The 20,336-nt window shown below is 39.5% G+C and overlaps 1 protein-coding gene across 11 annotated transcripts in view; it reads right to left on the reverse strand.

Annotated features, from left to right (window-relative positions):
- ATP10B (ATPase phospholipid transporting 10B (putative)) overlaps window positions 1-20,336 on the reverse strand; it is a 396,549-nt gene that overhangs the window by 32,391 nt on the left and 343,822 nt on the right. For all 11 annotated transcript variants that reach the window (XM_039485882.1, XM_039485878.1, XM_039485881.1 and 8 more), the window contains 6 exons: window positions 16,075-16,160; window positions 12,531-12,637; window positions 8,078-8,209; window positions 6,043-6,170; window positions 4,246-4,498; window positions 593-828 (listed from right to left, as the gene is read on the reverse strand). In XM_039485882.1, the coding sequence (XP_039341816.1) occupies window positions 593-828; window positions 4,246-4,498; window positions 6,043-6,170; window positions 8,078-8,209; window positions 12,531-12,637; window positions 16,075-16,160 (942 nt within the window). The remainder of the gene's footprint in view (window positions 1-592; window positions 829-4,245; window positions 4,499-6,042; window positions 6,171-8,077; window positions 8,210-12,530; window positions 12,638-16,074; window positions 16,161-20,336) is intronic.

Raw genomic sequence — 20,336 nt, forward strand, 5'->3', positions numbered from 1 at the left:
ACAGCCGGTAACAAAAATGGGACAAAATTTTTACAAAAATTAGAACTGAAACTTTGACCCACTTTTTCTGCTGAAGTTCTGACAAACTTGTGATGAAATTCTGCAAGTTTTCGATCAGCACTAGTGTTTAGTTTTAAGCATGTGTACTTGAAATTAAGGATGTGCCTAAGTATTTTGCTGGATTGAGGCCAGAGTGCTCAGCATTTTGTAGGATTACAGTCTTATTTTGGAACTACATTTTATATAAACCTCAAATTTTATATTTTTAACATTGTACTAAAAACCATACTAGGTTCACTGTATTTTATCTGTAGTGAAGTGAGACCTGTCTTCTGACAATAACAAGATACTGGTAACTCTCCTGGTGTCTCAATTTGTCACTTTTCCATGATATAGTGTAATAGATTGAGATTCATCTGGGGTGACCATGTAGCATTCTCCGGCAAGTAGCAGGTTATAGTTTCCTTGCTCCCAATCTAGTAAATGAGTGCTGTTTCATTGACTATTTTCTCCTTCGGCTCCCTCCTCCCCTCAAAAAGTTGCATGAAGCAGAGATCCTCAAAACGTATTGACCGAATCTGAAGTTACTCACTATGGTACTGCTGAACGCCACTTGAGACTGAAGGCTGTCACAACGCCCCAATGATTTCTTCCTTGCATGTCCCTGAAAACGAGCCCGGGCACTTTGGCACCTCCTCAAGGGCTTAGAGTTTTTCTGTTTTAAAGTGTCTGGTTTCTCGATCTTGATAACAGGAAGAGCGAAATGCTGATGTCTTGCCCAGTCTTCATCATCTGAGTCCAGTTCCTTATGGGTCTCCAGGCGTTTGGCTGGAAGAGAGAAACCAAGATCTTGCCTAGTCTTTTCTTGTTATTAGCAGTATTACTGAGAAGATTTTATTATTATTATTACTAACTCTGATAATCTGTGACACTCTGTACCTCAAAATGACACCCTGTACTCACATATTCACCACTGTTATATGATTGTATGTTTTGCACAAAGTATTCCTTGTGAGGTATCATTTGAGAAGTCATGATCTGTGGAACATTATTATCCTGTTGAATTGTATGCATTACCACTGTATGTGAAGTTATGGAGTTTGCTATATGTTTGTTACTGAAATATGTTGTGAGTCTGGGAGACACCTACAGCCTTTCAGTAGCAACAAAGGAGCAACTAACACCTCCAAGCCAGATTTACATTAGGGATAGCCAGCCAGATGTTGATGGCCCATTAAGGAGAATCCACTCTCCCAGAGGGCCCCTCCTGAAGCACATAGATGGAAGCCCAGTGTCTCCCAGGGCATTTAGAACATGTGACCTCGGACTCCATGTTTGAGACACTCTCTTTCCATGCACATGGATTGGAGGGGGGAGGGGAAAGTATCTAATTTTGGGATGGTGACATCAGTCCCTGGCCTCTCTCCTCTTCCACCTACTCTGAAGGAAACAAGAGCACTGGGAAGACAAAGACTTTGAACTGGGGTGATTGGTCTCCCTTCTCAGGCTGAGAAGGGAATTTAGCCTGTGTATTAAGAACTGTAACCTGCCTGCAACATCCAGTGGGGTAAGAAAAATTGATTCAAATCTTGCTTAGTTTGATAAAGTTTAGAATTTAGACTGCGATTTTATTTTTATTTCTTATGTAACCAACTTTGATCTCTATGCCTAACTCTTATAATCACTTAAAATCTTTCTGTAGCAAAAAAAACTTGTTTTAATGTTTTATCCTTACCAATGAGTTTGTCTAGAGTGCTTGGGGAATCTGCTCAGATTACAAGGACTGGTGCATGTCCACTATCCTTTGATGAAGTGTCGAACTAATTAATGAGCTTGCATTGTTCAAGAGAAGATCTTGAGCAGGTACATTTCTGGGGTGCAGGGCTGGGGGGATTTGCTGGTGTTTCCCTGTGTATGGTTCATGAGTGGCTTAGAGCAGTGGCTCTCAACCTTTCCAGACTACTGTACCCCTTTCAGGAGTCTGATTTGTCTTGTGTACCCCAAGTTTCATCTCACTTAAAAACTACTTGCTTAGAAAATCAGATATAAAAATACAAAAAAGTGTCTCTGAAAAAATGCTTAATTTCTCATTTTTACCATATAATTATAAAATAAATTAATTGGAATATAAATATTGTATTTACATTTCAGTGTATAGTATATAGAGCAGTATCAACAAGTAATTGTCTGTACAAAATTTTAGTTTGTACTGACTTTGCTAGTGCTTTTTATGTAGCCTGTTCTAAAACTAGGAACATATCTAGATGAGTTGATGTACACCCTGGAAGATCTCTGCATACCCCTAGGCATACACGTACCCCTGGTTGAGAACCACTGTCTTAGGCCTGGTCTACACTAAGGGCGGGGGTCGAACTAGAGTACTCAAGTTCAGCTACGTGAATAGCGTAGCTGAACTCGAAGTACCCTAGTTCGAACTACTTACCCGTCCAGACGCCGCGGGATCGAAGTCCGCGGCTCCAAGGTCGACTCCGCCACCGCCGTTTGCAGTGGTGGAGTTCCGGAGTCGACCGGAGCGCGCGGGAAGTTCGAACTATCGATTAGACGCGATAGTTCGAACTCCGAGAAGTCGAACTCACCGCGTCGACCCGTGCAGTAAGTGTAGACATACCCTTAGAGAGCATTTATGCAACTTATCTAGCAAAACATCATGAGAAACAGCCCAGGCTGGAGAGTTAAGAGGACACAGCAGTGCCACAGTTCCAGGTTGTACACTGGGGACCCATCACACAATCTCTAAACCATCACCAGAAAAAAAACTTCCATGCAGTTCAGTTTCTTGGCAAGCCTCCCACTGAAATGTTTATCATTACAAACCAAAACAACAAAAAACTGATTACTTTTATGGACTTCTGTTAACTAAAGTCTCTTTAGCTGCACTTTTTGCAGTTCAGTGGAACAGAAGAATGAACTATTGTAATTCACAAATTTGGTAATGTTTTCACTCACAGAGCATGAAAATCTATTTGGCAGCTGCTGGCCAGCTTAATGACATTCTAAATATAATGTAGAGGTGGAGTAGTTATATGCAGAGTAAAGAACTTTGGGCCTAATCTTGCATTACCTACAGGAAAAACTCCCACTGAAGAATACAACATGAAAGGGAGTTGCGGTCAAATGGGAATTTTGCCTTAGCAAGGACTGCGAGATTAGACCAATAATACTGTTATCCCTTTTTGACCCAAGTGGCTTGTGAAAGTTTGCCTTCCTGTGTGGGCTGCAGTTGGGTATAAAAATTGACAATGAAGTCTGGTGTTTTCTTTGAGATAAACGTATTTATTTAAAAGGAACATAGGGAATCCTGCATCTCTGAATGCAGAAGGAATCAAAACAAGACAGATTTTTTGCTTACAGTCCCAAGCATCTTTAGTCAACACCAGACCCAGAAGCCCATTCTCTAGCTTCTTTCATGGCCATAGACTGTGCTTGTCCAGGCTCTCTCAGTATGTCTTGCTTCAGTTTGTCTGTCCCTGTGTGCTCAGTTTGTCTGTACTTCAGCTTCTCTCTCTCTTTCTCTCACTCACACACACATTGTGCCTTCCGCCTATATGGTGTGAGCTTATGCCTATTATTAGGTGGGGCTCCTTAACTATCTCTTACAGCTATCTTAAATGAAGACAGCATTCACACCCATCAGTTTCAATGAGGTTTTAACAAAATCTATTTTGTTAACAGTATTTATTAATGAAAAAGTAACTATCAGCAATGGACCTAGCCAAAAAAAAACAAAACAGATTCAAATACCCGCAAACTTTGGGGAACTTCAGATATGGACTTTGTAGTTTAGGCCTGTTTCTAGCAAACACATAATTGTTCCTACCTTCTGCATTACTCAGATGGTTGTATGGTAATTACTTTTGGACCCACTGAGTTTAATTACCACTTATCTCACTTAGTAAGAATCATGGAAATGTAGGGCTGGCAGTTACTACAGTGAAGTGAATTTAAGAGGATATTTCTTCCTTGCAGTCCTGAATTGTTGATCACAATAGAGCAGAGGCTGAGATGTTTGATGTAGGAATATGAAGATTAGTTATGTGGCTTCAGAATAATTTTAAAAACTTCCCTCTCTGGTGAACCTTTATAATAAAACAGTCACCAAAGAAAACAAAACAAAACAAAAAAAAACCTCCAAACAAACCACAAAATGGAATACTAAGCCACATTTAGCTAGCCAGGAGAAGGTATAGTAGGATCATAATACAATAATATTTCTTTGAGTTTTACCATTTTCCTGATGTGAAAACTCATTTCCATCGACAGTACAGCGCCGAAACACCATCTTGTTCTCTGTTAGTGTCCCAGTTTTATCTGAGAAGATGTACTGGATTTGCCCCAGATCTTCAGTGATATTTAGGGCTCGGCACTGTATGGGCAAATCTACATCTTCATCATACAGGTCGATGTCATTGTGAATTAAGAAAACTTGGCCCAGCTTGACGAACTCGATGGACACGTAGAGAGAAATGGGGATTAAAATCTGAAAGAAGAATGTTCCACAAGATGTTAGAACCTCAGTGGTGGGTCTTTTTTCTCTCTGTACTTTTCGCTGTCAGACAAGTTCCACGTCAGCTGCAGTCATGACACTTCATGGAGGAGAAAAAGAACCAGTTCTTTCTGGAGTCTAAGTCTTATTAATTCAGTGGCAGGGAGATTTTCACTGTCCCTGTAATTCACAGGGAATGTATAGGTCATGGTCACCCTCACAGAAGCTCTGTGACCTCCATGATGTAACATCTTGACCATAAGCACATGCATCTCCTGACTCTCACTAAACATGCATCTATGGGAATGATATACTACCAGAAATTCATATTCTAAGACTGAGGCTATGGTGCCAGAAACAGCCATCCAGAAGTGGAATGATGCTGTACACATAATAGCACCCTATGGATACAGCAGTGGATGTGGGTCAAGAGGTGCTATATTTGGAAGTGCTCAGATGGGATTCACAACACTATCCAAAATGTGTTTCTAGGCCAATGTGCATCTTGCTCATATTGCTCCTAAAATAGGATGGACTAGCATATTTTTCAACTCTTAATATAAATACATTTAATAAGTAACTGCTTTTTTTTTAACCAGTTCTCCCTCTCCTGTTATCCCCCCAAAAAACCCTCTAAATTCCCAAAATGTACAAGTATTCTGTTTCAGAAATAGTGCATAGCTTCCTTAGGGATTCTACCAACAGCTCAGAAAGTTGTCCTCATATTTTATTCATATTAAACAAATTCTGTCTCTTTAAATCTCAGTGGTTATAATAATAAATATGAAAAATAAATCCCCATTCCATAAAATGTTCTCAGTTAGGCTTAATCAGATTCAGATATATGGTCTCCCAGTTCTAATTTATCTTCTTTTCCCACACCAACACAGCCTTATCTAGTTATTATTCCCTGTTGGTAAAGTGTACAATAATTTTTGTTTCACTGTTTCTTTGAGCTACTAAGTAGAATTCTCATTCTGAATCAGGGGAGAAAACACTGAAAGTTCTAACACACTGATGGAATTGTCTTCCTCTGTGTGAATGCGATCAATTCTGGAACTAGTTTAATGATATTACCATCTCCTTCATATCAATACACTGGGGAAGGGTCAAAAAAAATTATCTGTATCTTAAATATATATAATTGTGTGTGTGTACATACATATACCCATGCCCATACTATAGTGACTATCGTGAATTAACTATAACAATGTATGGGTTTTCAGATGCTTTAGAACCCTAAAACTTAAGAAGCTTTCAAGATAAAAAGGTGCTTCCACCTGATGTATAGCAACTGGTTCTCTACCATGTGATCTTTATTTACAAACACAAAAAAGGCTGTTATCACTTAAGCATTCTAGAATAACGTCCAAAATATTGCACTAACTGTACACTAGTATTTTGGACCATTTCTGTAAAATACCACAGTATTTTTTACAAAAGTTTAAAAATAAATTCAACTATCAAGAGGCTGTAACTTGACATCTGCTTGCCAGCCATTATATCAAAGCTACAGATTTTTTTAAAATTTGTTTTACCTGTAACAGGATTATCATTGTCAAGAACATGTAGAAACCAGCAAGAGCCGAGGAAAGGTAGTTGCCATTCGTGTCTGGGACTTCGTATGGTGGGCGTTCTGAAAAACTCCCATTCCAAATGCCATGACCTATATAGAATCAACACTATTTTAGTGGACTAAGCTGAGCAAAACAGTCTTGAAAGGCCCCACCTCTTCCCATTGAGGCCACGCCTCTTCCGGTTGAGGCCACGCTCCACTCAGGACTCCGGTGTACCGGTAAGTCCTTTAAACTACTTTCATCCCTGGTCTTAGGCCACATCCAGAAATGGATGATTCTTCCCCCTCAATTTCTCCAAGATCTCTTTCCTTTTCTTTCCATCCCTGAAGATAAATCTCTTCAAGGTTTCATTGCTTCCTGCCATTACTACAGCAACATCGTTATTTCTGGCCTCCCAGATATGCATGTTGCACAAGAATGCTGTTAGCTTAACAGCACTGGAAACTGAATTTCCATACAGAACTAGTGTAGTTTGATACTGTACAGGCAGTCAGCAGGAACACAAGCTTCCCCTGCACTGTCCTGGCCTCTTTCCTGACACTCTTGAAGAAGATGCTATTAAATGCCAATTGTGGAAGCAGTTTTTGTGATGTGGACATCTGTCCTACTAAGAACTGGAGAGAGACTCCCAAATTATTTCATGCTGGCCATGAAAACACCTGTCAGATGGCAACAGCTTTTGGCAGCTAAAGACCTTATCATATTTGAACAAGGATGATTATCCCACTACCACACTCATGAGTTACCTACTCCCCCAAGTTTTACTAATATTCCATTATCTGCAAGCAAGATACTGATCACTAAGTCATCAGTAATATTTTTTTCTGAAATCCTATATTAAAACAATTTTATCACGTAAAACAAACTACTAAACCACTGTTGGCGCCAAAGGTCATTTTAAAAGGATGAAATCTAGTGGATTTATTACTATTTTACATGTTTCACTATATGAACATTTCATGTTTAATTCTTCATTTTTTTTTAAAGATAAGCAGATAAATTGGGTTTTAAATGTTTACTTTTTGCATCTGTGTCCACACATCACATCTTAATGTAAAGGATTTTGCTACTTAGGGATATATGAGCATGACAAATACAAGAGAGTCTAAATCTAAATGACAGCAGCCCTGGAACAATTAAAATAAAATCTCTCTCTCTCTCTCTCTCTCATATGCATACAACTCAGCTGTCAAACTGAAATCCCATTTCTAAGCCAAAAAAAAAAAGAAAAAAAAGCTCATTCCAACATGAAGTAGCAAAATTAAAAAGGGATTAACTCAGTTCTACTGTTCAGCTTAAACAGATTCCTCTTTTCTGATGCTCTCTTACTTCTAGAAGTACTAATCTAATGGCTTGCTGATATGTCACATTACAGCTCTCATGGGAAACTACCTGGAAACTTGTTGGGGCTTTAGTATGGTACGATACAACTCTCTGTGAGTGAACTCCATCAAAGCTGTAGCACTAGGCAACTTCATGGCAGTGCTGCAATTTAGTGAAAATGCTTCAAAACCACGAGAAACCTACAGGAGCCTTTGTAACCTCTATAAAGTCATGGCCCATGGAAAAATCACTGGGCTCCAACTTTGGCCCTTTCTTCATTAGAGTTAAGAAAATGTATTGATCCTGCTCTGATTAGGATAGGATCACAGTCACTACTGGAATGCAAGCCTGTGCTGAAGCTTTCTGCAATGCAATGGAGATGACCTCTTCCACGATTAGCATCTAGCAAATCCTACTAGAATTGGAGATGAAAATTCATACCCACAACTGAATTTCTTCCCACATTTGGGATTATTCAGATTTGAGATTTTGATTCAAACCCATTATAAAGGTACGTGTCAACCCTGAACTTTCAGTTAAGTTCCCCAGAGTAAAGGTTTTTCAGATCTAGGTTTTGGAACAGACACACGCCTAATAAGAACAAATCTTAAATCACCTCAAAGAAAACCAAACATTTCAAAGGGAAGAGGAGATTTTCACCGTTGCTCCATACCTAGTGCTCCGATAAGACACATGATGAACAGAAGTCCCACACAAAAGAAAATATCAATGTTCATGCGCCGTTCTATCTTGCTGCGTTTGTAACGAGGCCCACTGTTATTCAGCATGGCCTTGGTTTCATGACCTTCAAAAACACAAATGCAGAGAGATTTGTTTATTTAGTTTCTTACCTGGGGGAGGGGAGAGGGAACAGAGACAGACTTAATACATATCTATACCCAACATGCTGGTGCTCACAATCTTCACTTGACTCCAAGCATTTTACTCGGGGTGGGGGGGAGATGGGGAGGAGGGCTGGTGCCTACAATCTTCACTTGACTCCAAGCATTCTACTCGGGGGGAGAGGGGGTGGAGGGGCACGCAGCGGAGGGGGGTTTCAGATGGGAGTGGTGTCAGGGCTGGAAGATCACAGGAGTGTTTCCCTGCCTTCTCCACCTGGTATCATATACCAGGAAAGAGCGTTCTTGTGCCCTAAGTCACAGCAAATGCATTGCAGCAGGGCATTTTACCTGTACAGCCTAGTGGGGCCCAAGCCTATCACACACCATTCATGCCACTGTCCCAGGCATTCCTATTTATACTAAATTGATGCATTTAGGTGGTAAATACAAGGACCCCAAATTCTCACTTACACCAAGGCCCCATAAGAATAGACATTTGCAAGAGGTCTCCCTGACCAGCATAAGGCATATGCCAGCTCTGGTCCCAGTCCCTGCAATACAGGGCATGTCAAGGGCTGACTGAGGTTGTGGCTGGAGTATAATGTACAATGGCTAATGTCTGCTTTCCGGAGACCAAAGGCAGCAGAGCATACATTAGAGCAAAACTGAGTGGACTTAACTTACATCAGTGCCAGGCAGGTCCCGCCTTCCCCAGAACACAAGGGTGGCTTAAAAAGCTACTTTTCTTTCCCAGCCTCACTTCCTGCCTAAAACACTTCATTCCCCTAACTGAGAATTGAGGCCAAGAATTTGAATCCTGCTTTAAAGTGTATTTAAAGTGAATACAACCTTAACTATGGAGTTGCTTCTGACACCTTCATGATATACACACAAATAAATACACACACACTGTAAAATGTATCTGTTTAACTACAAACAGAAGACACAGAGAAACTTTTAAGATGAAGAATTTCTATGAAACAGACGTTAGGGGGGAGCGTGTTTCACATTAGAGTCCAGCTTTACAAGCACTAGAAGGAAGTAAAGCTTCCAATTAGGTCTGGAAGGATTCCAAAAAAACAATTACATTACAGATTTCAGCTGTCACACACATTTCACTCTCACAAGGGCAGCAGAGTCAGTGGGACCACAAGGCTTATACCAACATTTGAAGATCCAGGGAAACATGTACGTGCTTCTACTTAACAGCTAAATCTGCTTGATGTGAAAAGGACGTAAAATAGATTTGGAAAATATAAAAATCTTATACAATAAGATAATATACATCTTATTTTACTTCCTTTTATATATAGAAATAAAAACCTTGATTAGGTGGTCTACTGATTTCTAACTACTTTTGAATATCTCAGCAGCTAAACTGGCTTAATTAGAAGCTGTTAGTCACATTTGCCGCGTACAAACTTACAGAAAACCCAATATGTCAGATCCCGAAGTGAATGATTTTAATGTTATTTAGCTCTTCATTATATGATTGTAAAGTATGAACAACACAGTAGGATAGAAAAATATTAAACGTATTAAATCCGAATCAAATTACGACGTTTGTAATGGCAATACGAGACTAGTGTAAGAAGTGCTAACATGAAACCTGCATGTAAGAGCCTGCTTTTTCTATCCTATTAATTTTTCAGACTGCACCTCTCATTGTGATAGCTAAATAACTTCCAGTGGTGCTTTAAATGATGTCATATGTGATTCTTTCTCCATTTATCTTTCCAAAGGATAAACTATGTATAGATTTTTGTTTGCAACTGCATGGTATATGGGAATGATGGGGTTGTTTTTTTCCTTTGTTTTATGATATGCTAGATGCTTTTATTTGGGAAGACAAGGTCAAAGAAGCACGCCTTGAACATGAAGAGGAAGTGATCAGTAAGTGGTCCAGTAGTGCCACTAATGCTGTTGCTGTTCCACATTGTAGCCCAAATTCATATTGCACAGCATCTATTATTACTCTTTGTTCCTATTTCAGTAGTGCCTAGAGGCCCCGATCAAGATGACGGCCCCAATGTGCTAGGTGTTTGACATGTATATAGACACACCTTCCTGATCCCAAATATACTAAAATCTAAAAAAAAATCTCAGCAAGCTCAGAATGAAAATTTGATCTCAACATCATCTTGTGACAGGCTAAGACTAGGAATTAGAGGTATGAATTACACTGCATTTCTAGGCCCTCCCCATAACTGTGAACATGCTGTTTAACTCACCCCCTTGCTTAGCTGCAGGGGGTGGCAGATGAATACTTAGGGTGACCAGACAGCAAGTCTGAAAAATCGGGATAGAGTGTGGGGGGTAATAGGAGTCTATATAAGGGTACGTTTACACTTACCGGGACGGTCGACGCGGCGAATTCGACTGCTCGGAGTTCGAACTATCGCGTCTGATCTAGACGCGATAGTTCGAACCCCGGAAGCACTAGTTCGAACTCCGGTACTCCACCGCGGCAGGAGGAGTTGCCGGAGTCGACCTTGGAGCCGCGGAGTTCGCTTCCGCGGCGTCTGGACGGTAAGTAAGTCGAACTAGGGTAGTTTGAATTCAGCTACGTTATTCACGTAGCTGAATTCGCGTACCCTAGTTCGACCCCCGAGCTTAGTGTAGACCAGGGCTAAGAAAAAGACCCCAAATTCGAGACTGTCCCTATAAAATTGGGACATCTGGTCACCCTATGAACACTAATGTCTCTTTCACTTTCTAGTTGCTGAATGGAGGGAAGAACTTCTCTTGGCTGCAGGACTGAAGTTTCTCTCTTGCCTTCTACCACCTTCATGTCTGGGGTGAGTGCAATTCATGTAGCTCCTCCTCTTTCATGGTTGGAAGAGTGCATCACCCTGTGTTGGCTGAAGCTTCAGCTATGAGTCCTGTATGCACTTGTCCCTTAGCACAACTGCCTCACATTTAGCCATCTGCATAGACATGGAAAAGTAGTCACACACCAGTGAGATGTGAGCCACACAGGCTAGGCAATCACATTCAGCAATTGCTCCACAGTTCACAGATGTCTCCATTAAAGGTAAGTTTAAGAGGTAACAGAGTTATACAAATGGAGAACGTCATCATATAAATATAACATAAGTGATAATGGTGATTCAGAAAAAGAGGTTACAGATCTTGATTAAAATTCACAGTATAATCAATGTCAATGAGTCCCAGAAATGAAGCTAGTGCTGGCTCAGGGAAGATGCTGTAGGTGAATCTAATTTTAGAAACAAAAAAGAGAGAATAAACTCTTACATTGACATTAACAAGTGGGTCTCAGCTGAAAAAAATCATACTGAAGGCATGCTAAGGTCACAGTCACCATGGCACAAGAATGACTGCGAGACTCTAACCTTCAAAATGAGCGGAGGAAGCAGTGAACAGACATTCAAGTAAAGAGCAGAGATGCAAACCATATTAGGGTCTGTGATCAAAAGAACATACCAGAAATGACTGCCATAGACATACAATGAGAGAAGCAGGATTCCTAAAAGGAGAAGTGAAGAGAAATGATCCCAACTTCACAGTGAACAGTTGCTCCAATTTTTTTTATAGTAGCTATTTCAAGGAGGTGAGTGATGGGGCTTGGCAGTCTGTGCTGGAGTGGTACAAAGGTTGCCATAATAGAAACAGGTATTTCTGTTAGATGGACATTGTCATAGCATTTGGCATCTAGCCAGGGGTGCAAATGAATGACACTCACGGTGACTGTCACTTCAAATGTCAGCTACAAGTGTTCTGGGAGGAATGGCCATTGTTCTTCCTCTATAGCCCAACAATCACCCGTGAAAACATTTGAGCTCAAGCAGACTGGAAATAGAAGGCCTGACTACAACTGTGAACCTTGTGATGCTGCTACAGATCTGGGCACTGATGTCTTCATGGCTTGTATAGTTATACGGGGTGTCTCTAAGCTCCGTTCCCCATCACCTGTACTGGACTCAGTCCTGGGATGTGGAGCAGATCACTTTATGCCTTCTTCACTCCAGCAATTTTTGAGTAGCTGCCGCAGGACATCTGAAATCAACTAACAAGCAGGATCATCTGCCATCACTATTAGCCACCAGGCACCAATGGGCAGACACCTTAGTTTCAGATTGGAACCAAACCTTTAGAGATAAACGGGCAGTACTTTCACTTTATCAACCTATTTCATTCCCATAAACTACCACTTCTTAAAGTAAAGTATTATGGCTCAGTATCAGACTAGGCATATTCATTGTAAGATATTTCAAGAGCAACTCCATGCTTAGCTAAATGAAAAGGTAAAAAGTGAGTTGTTACCTGCATAAATGACAATTCCTATTGCAATCTCAGTATTTCTGATTGTACAGCCACGAAGCAAAAGGCTTTCACTGCCAAATCCAATCCGTTTGTGATCAGGCTGCTCCCTACAAAGAAGAAAATAAAATGATAAGATTTGCCTTTTTGTTCTGTTCTATGTATTTTTTTCCCCTTTGAGTTTGAATCAGCAAATTGTGAGGACTGAGAAATGTTTCACTATATCTGGCTTCAGTCAGGGATCCACACTGGAGGTGTCTAGAAGTCTTTGTATCTTATGATACAGAACCTGTCTGTATGGACTAAAGCATCAAAATTTAAATCTTAAGATGATCTATGTGGTTGAAGCCTCTAATTCTGTTCTTTGCCTGGCAGATTTAGTATTTAATAAATGAAGATAAGACAGACTGTGCAATTTAACTCATGATTCAGATGGAATTATTAAAGAAATCTGATAGGGGTTCTCTCTCTGAGGTTAATGGTTAAGATTAATAGATTTTGTAAAATTGTAGAAGCACAATTGTACAGATACCACATGTGTATATGAAGAATATCCTTTGTCTGCTGTGGTTATCATTCAGGGGCTCATCTCTGTGAGGCACCAGCTGGGAGGAGAGATTTTTCAAAGAAGCTTGTGAGTTTTCCCCTTCATTGTATTATTGATCCCAGCATTCTTCCTCCTTTACAGAGTCCCAGTTTAGGACGCACATTCACAAGACAGACCTCATTGCTAGTAAGATGGGCAGAAGCAGAGGTTCGATTTACATGCTGAGCAAATCACTATGAAGCTGTTCCTTCAGGTAAACAAGTCATTATCTGCCTCCAGCGACACAACAGCGAAAGTCTGATGTTTTCAAAGACTCTATTACACACCAAGCTAGGTTCCTGCTGAGGTCATTCAAGCTGGGATTTATGATGTGGGTAAGTCCTAACATGGCGGAACTGATATTGCTACTTTAAACATCAGCATTGAACAGGAGGTTCCCAAGTGTTCATGGCTTCCATTTAATTTTTTAACTTCTATTGGTTAACTATGGTATTATTCAGACCTGATTATACACTACCTCTCACCTTGCATAATCACTTACACCTGTGCAAATGAGTGCAAGGTAAACGAGTGCACTCACAGTGTTTTCAAGCCAGTTTGCCCATTTGTAAATGACAACACAAGGTGCAAGACAATGAAGAATGAGGTCAGAATGTTTACAAACAAACTCCATGACGGTTGGAAACCACTTTGCTCTTAAGTTTCATGAGCTAGGCAAAGTAGCATACGCTCCAGCTTGCAATGTAAACCCACGAATAAGTCATGGGAATGAATGCAACAGATTTTCAAAAGTAGCCTGTAATAGGTGCCCAAAGTTTCTCATTTGCTCACAAAAAAGCAATTTGCACATGAATATCAGGCAGTCAGACATTAAATGCTATTTGTACATGAAAATCGGTTTATGGAGCAATAAAGATTAAGTGTCCCAAAACTAGTGACATAGCAGTATTGTATTGTATTGCACTGCTGATGTGTTAGTTAAACTGCATTAATTAAAGTGGCTTCACTAACAAACAAAAAACTCCAGCAACCTCTTTTTTCCCTCGTCTAGATAAGGCATTGGTATGATCATTTCCTAAAAGCCTCTATGTGTCCCTTTGCTCAAATTTCAATCTAGTAAGGAACACTTTTTCAAGCATGTCAGACAGGCATTGTGATTTCAATAGAGCCAGTTCTTAGGAATTACTATAGTTTTACAGTGAAGCTACAGAAAATAACTGTACAACTTAGAAACAATTCTTGGAGGAATCTCAGTGACTCTCAGCCTTTCCAGACTACTGTACTCCTTTCAGGAGTCTGATTTCTCTTGCGTACCCCTAAGTTTCACTTCAATTCAAAACTACTTGCTTACAAAATCAGATATAAAAATACAAAAGTGTCCCTGAAAAAATGCTTAATTTCTCATTTTTATCATATAATTATAAAATAAATCACTTGGAATATAAGTATTGTACTTACATTTCAGTGTATAGTATACAGAGCAGTATAAACAAGTCATTGTCTGTATGAAATTTTAGTTTGTACTGACTTTGCTAGTGCTTTTTATGTAGCCTGTTGTAAAACTAGGAACATATCTAGATGAATTGATGTACACCTTGGAAGATCTCTACATACCCCTAGGCATACATGTACCCCTGGTTGAGAACCACTGTTCTAGAGCAAATTCTTTGCTGAAGACATCGTGTTCATTGTATGCTGGGTCACACTCATTTGTTGGAATATCAATTTTTGTTGGAAAATTACTTAAAATAATGCTGGTTTCCTATGACTAGGCTTCTAAATTGTCCTAATAGTAAAACTAGAGGGAAGAACTCAGGCCTCATTGATCATTAAATGCATTAAACTACAATGAATATTTTTTGCTGAAGATTCTTTCTGCTGTCCTTGGACCAACGTGATGAGAAACATTGAATGGATTCTGTACCCACTAAGCTTGGGAGATAGTAAATATTTCTGGAATGGATTTCTCATACAAAACTCCTGTCAGAGTTCCAAAATTTGGCGTCAGAGCCTTGGTTCCATCTGATGGCACACAGTGCAGTCTGTGTGCGTGCATAGGTGATATACAGCCCATCTTTGCACACCCCGTATCCTGGTGCAGCCTCTAGGTAGGGCCAGTTGCCCTGTGCCACGACAGCCTAATTGAGAGGGCTGTCTTAGTTTATGCTCCAAGCAACTAGTCCCAGGAGGCCAAAACTGGATCAATATTAAATAGGGGTTTCCTAGCAGCACCTCTTGACTCTTCTAAGATGTCAGATGGGAGAGTAAGTGGAGGATCACCTTACACTGGGTAAATCTTCCAGGCCAGATTTATATGGGTTTACACCAATGGAGAAGCACAAAGTGAATACACCACAACAAAACCTGGCCCATACTGTATCTTCCAGAAGTTTTAATATTCTCATTGCTCCTCTGAAGAGGCATTATGTATGCCTCTTATAACCATTTTACAAAAGGTAACTGAAAATAAGAGGCAGATTCTTTCCTCACTTGCACATGTTTTACATTAGTATAATCCCATTGACTTCAGTGGAATTACTCTTGATTTCTGCTAGTACAAGAAAATCAAGCCACAGTAGCTCATCCCTGGATGCCTTTTATTTCCTGTGAACATACATATAGAGAATCTAGATCTTTGAACCTGAACCCCTTTGAACATTAGGAGAGATTTAGATTTAGACCCTGACCCAGACAAGTCCTTCTGGTGTTGGTTTCAGGTCAGATTTAAAATTGAAAGGGACCTATACCTGGATTCAGACATAGCTGAAGTCTCATGAGAAGGGCTCATGTGATTCTGGCAACACTGAATCCAAACACAAGTATTGGCATTGACTTAGCCACAAACTCCAAATCCCATCTACGTTGGACCTACAACACAGCTTTCACAGCCCACATTTAGGCAGTGGTGGAGCTTTTAAACCTATTACTTTCTGTAAAATACTTAGTTCTAAGCTCAGAGGTGATTTGACACATTTATAGAAACAGACAGCAAGTACTTACACAAAACCGTTGAATTTATTGAGATCATTATTTGGCTTTTCACAGACTATGGTATTTTGGAAAAGTTCTGGATCAAATGGAGTGTTCTACAAAAGAAAATACATTGGGGATTAAGTCCAACATGTACTTTAAAAAATGTAACAATCAGAACATCTCACAGCAGTTGTGACTGGCAAATATGTCTATGGTTGCTAGCATAGGAAGCCTTCTGTTGGAAGGGTCATATACCATTAGATTGAATGCAACAATCCCAGCAGATCCACCTCACTACTGCAAAATAAAGAACAATGGGCAAGAGCTGCTGAGGGCAAATTCATGGCTTGCAACATACAGACACATCCAGTCTTTTGTCTCCCATTATTGTATAAAATATGAATTCTGACCTTGGATTTGCATCCAAAGCTTTTATTGAATTCAGTGAGCTCTGGATGCATTCAAAGGCAGAAGTTGGCCAAATTTGCTGCTAGCTTCTCCAATAATCTTGTTTTGATGAGGTATTTACAAGATAACCAATAAATCCAGGCCTTTTCTTTATGCAAATTAACAAAAAGTAAAACTGACCATACTTAGATTTAACTGAGCATTTTCATCCCATTCAGCATAGTAGACATTTCATTCAATCTTTGGCTTTTCTGGGAGCACTAACTCCAGTTCTATTGTTCCAACATTTATACAGTACACAAATACCCAGTGACATATGCTCACAACATGATGTGGTGCTGACAACAAACATACAAACAGCAGGAAGTCAAGGGAACAAACTGATTAGTTCATTAAACTCTAACCTCTAACACTATTAGATACCACCACAATCCAAACTGCTTTCCACCAAGCTTACTGAGGTCAACATTTTATACATGCAAAAAGCACACATTAGGGCATGTGGTTTGTTTAGGTAACTTGAAGGTAACAAGGTAATAACCAAGCTAAATAATCTGAGCCCAAAGCACATTTAACTCAGAACACAACTGGTACTGAGTTAATATGTGATGAATTGAGGATGGCCTCCTATTAGTGCAGAATTTTGTGTTTTGTTTAACATTCAGGTTGCTCAGTTATAATATAAAAAGGTAGGAAATACAAAAGATGTAGTTCATAAAGTATCAGTAACATGGTAACATCACACATATGTAATATTTTCTCTTCCTCTTTTTCCTTGTTAAATATTTAGTTCAATACATTTTGGTTTATGTTGTTAAATCTATAAAATAAAATATACAGATTTCAACTATGCTGGGCAGAAAACTTAGTTTCATGAAACATTTTGAAAATTTGTTTTCATTGTGATGTGAATGAAAATGAGACTTTTTGAAATTTTGTTGCGAAAAGCAGAGAAAAATAAACCTCAAATAGCCAATAATCCTGATACAGAGCAGGGACTCAAACCCAAGTCCCCCATATCCTAAGTGAGTGCCTTAACCACCGGGCTATTGGCTATTCTGGGAGGGGCTGATTTCCCTCTTACACCTCTTACCTTCCAGCCTCTAGTCAAGACAACTTCCCAGCAAAATTTTTGTAGAAATCAATAAGATTCTGTGAAGCATTTCAGTTTTGATGAGATAGCATCTTTCAACAGAAAAAAGTTTCAACCACCATTTTTCAGTCAGCACTAGTTTCAACTCTTCTCACTAAGAAGAGCCTCTCCTACTTATTGTTACAAAGCTTAGAGATAGTTTGAGGTTTATGGAACTATAGACTTGATCTAGCAAAGCACTTAAGCACGTGCACGAGATAAATTCCATGCTATGGGTGAAGAATGTGTAGAATTGTGGCACCTGACTGCAACCAGTGGTGGTGGTGGTTTACCCTCATTTAAAGGATACAACAGGTTCTTCCTGCTTCTTCTTCTTCTTCCTATCCTTCCAGAGGATTGAGTGAAAATCTGACTGTGAATGGGTGGTATATATATATAAAAAAAAAAAAAAAAAAAAAAATGAACTAAATGTGTTTGTTGGAATGGGGGAGAAAAAAGAGACATTTTCTCTTTTTTTTTTCCAAAAATTTGAAGTGTTCAAAATTTCCTAACCCACTTTATGAACTAATGGTGACAGATATGGCAATTTCCTGCAATATGCTTGAAAAAAACATGTTGAATTAAGTTCAAGTATCTTTGGGGTCCACTGTACTCAATGCAAAGTTTAGGTACTATTGTGGGCTGAGACTTTATGAAACCTCTCAGAGTCAGGAGGAAGAGAGATGTGATTTAAGGCCTGGCTGATCAAAGGACTATACTGAGTGACATAACAGATGAGAACGGACTTTTGGGACAACACTTGCAAAGTGGATTTCCTGGGAAATGCCTAAGGGGAGGTAAATGCAAGTTCCCCACCTCCAGTTATGCAAAATCCCTGCCTTTTGAAGCTACTCTCTAAGGAGAGGTTCTTTGTTTGCTGATTACCTGTTCCTGGATACTAGACATCAAAGCCACAGCTGTATAAAGAAAGGGATGAACTGCCCGACTGCTTTCTCTTGTTCTAAAATCTGAGACAGTTATGAACTAAATCTGAGACCATTGTGGGTTTTCAAAGGCTGACACCTACCAGCGTCTGAGTTTGGATTTAGGGTGACCTCTGATAGGCTTATTAGCATGTGTATAAGTTCTTTTATAGTTGTTAGTGTTTTCTGTGTAGTGTTTTCATCTTAAGAATAAATGTCCTTGCTTAGAAAAAGTGGTGTAGTAACTTATGACTGTTGTCCATTACAGCTGTTCATAGCCTTCAGAGAGAAAACAAAGTACAGACACTGGCCTGTTTAGGCAGTCTGGCTTGCTGGGGATGTCACAAAATCTAGGCAGGGAACTCCGCAGCTTGAAAAAACCCCAGTCAGAAGGGACATAGACCTGGATCTCTGCCCAAGAAAGGTGATGGCCGAGGAGCAGGGAGCTTAGAGTGGGTCCCCTTGAGGGACCACGAGGTGGAAATACAGGTGCAGTTGCCCTGAACTGTGACACTAATGATGATGATCTGTTGTTTCATCAGAGGATCAGTTGTGCTGCAAGTAACCTCATGTTTAATGTAATAAAGTAAATATATTCTTTCATTTGAAAAGAGGACTAGCTACAATTTTGGACTGCTGTAATCAATTAAGTAAATAGTCTTAAGAATGCAAACTAACTGTGGCTGCAAATCTATTCAATAGGAATTTTAATTAGGACAAATTTTAAACAGTGAAATAAACAGATGAATAAAACTATTAGATTAATAGAAGATTACATTAATTGAAGCATTAGGAGATGAACTGAAACCACAGATCCAGTCACATTGTAAACAAAGTGGAGAATTCTGAATGTGCAGCAGCTAGATAATAGTTACAGAACAATGCAGTTTATTATCCTGTACCTTGATAGCTAGAACAAAAGCTAATGGGAAGACAAGTTATTTGAAAGACACAACACATCAGTGCAATGGGCCATACTGATTGAGGGCCGGATGCTGGGAGGTGCTTATTGCCCTCAACTTTCATTTATCTTCATTGGGAGGTAAAGGTGCCCAGAGCCTTGGAGGAGAAAGAGCCTTGCAGGATTGAGTCCATACATTTTAAAGACCAGTCATCTGAAAAAATGGAATTTTATTGTTCAAAATAATAGTATGGGCTCTGAACCTGAAAAGCACAAAACATAAAACCTACTGAGTAAAATTTCTTTGTTCTCTCCCCAATAATCATGTGATCTTATGAGTATTAACTTACTTAGACCCTAAAGATCTCTGAGAAATGCCTTGTATGACAGCCATAGGAGTCTCCACTGAATTAAATGAGGTGGGTGGAGTGGGGGATGAACTTGCTGCCAGATCTACCTGACTACTGAACTGCTGAAGTGAATTAAAAATGGGATTAAAAAAAAGGAAACATTTTTTGTGGTACAAATATCTATTTGGAGAGTTCTGCAATAGTTGTTCCTATTTTTGTGCCTTATGTGTATTCTCACTTCCTGCTAACTAAAACATTGATGTTTAATTCCAGGAATTATCTACATGTTCTTTATTTTTGCCCTATTTGCAACTATGGTTCCAATGGTACAAATTATTCCATTCCTCCTGATGTAGCTGATTACACTTGTTTTGTCTTATCTGACACCTGTCACTAGTATGTTTGAAAAGTCATTCAAGAGTGTGATGAATACAACTCTTCTAATGTCAAACTGTCTCAATTTTAGGATTTCTCAAAAGGTGGCAACAAATGAATAATTCAATCAGTTGCTTTGGAGAAAGGAACATAATATGAATATGCATAATATGCATAATATGAATTATGCAATAATATCA

Source organism: Mauremys reevesii, linkage group 8, assembly GCF_016161935.1.
Source record: "Mauremys reevesii isolate NIE-2019 linkage group 8, ASM1616193v1, whole genome shotgun sequence".
NCBI lineage: Eukaryota > Metazoa > Chordata > Testudines > Geoemydidae > Mauremys > Mauremys reevesii.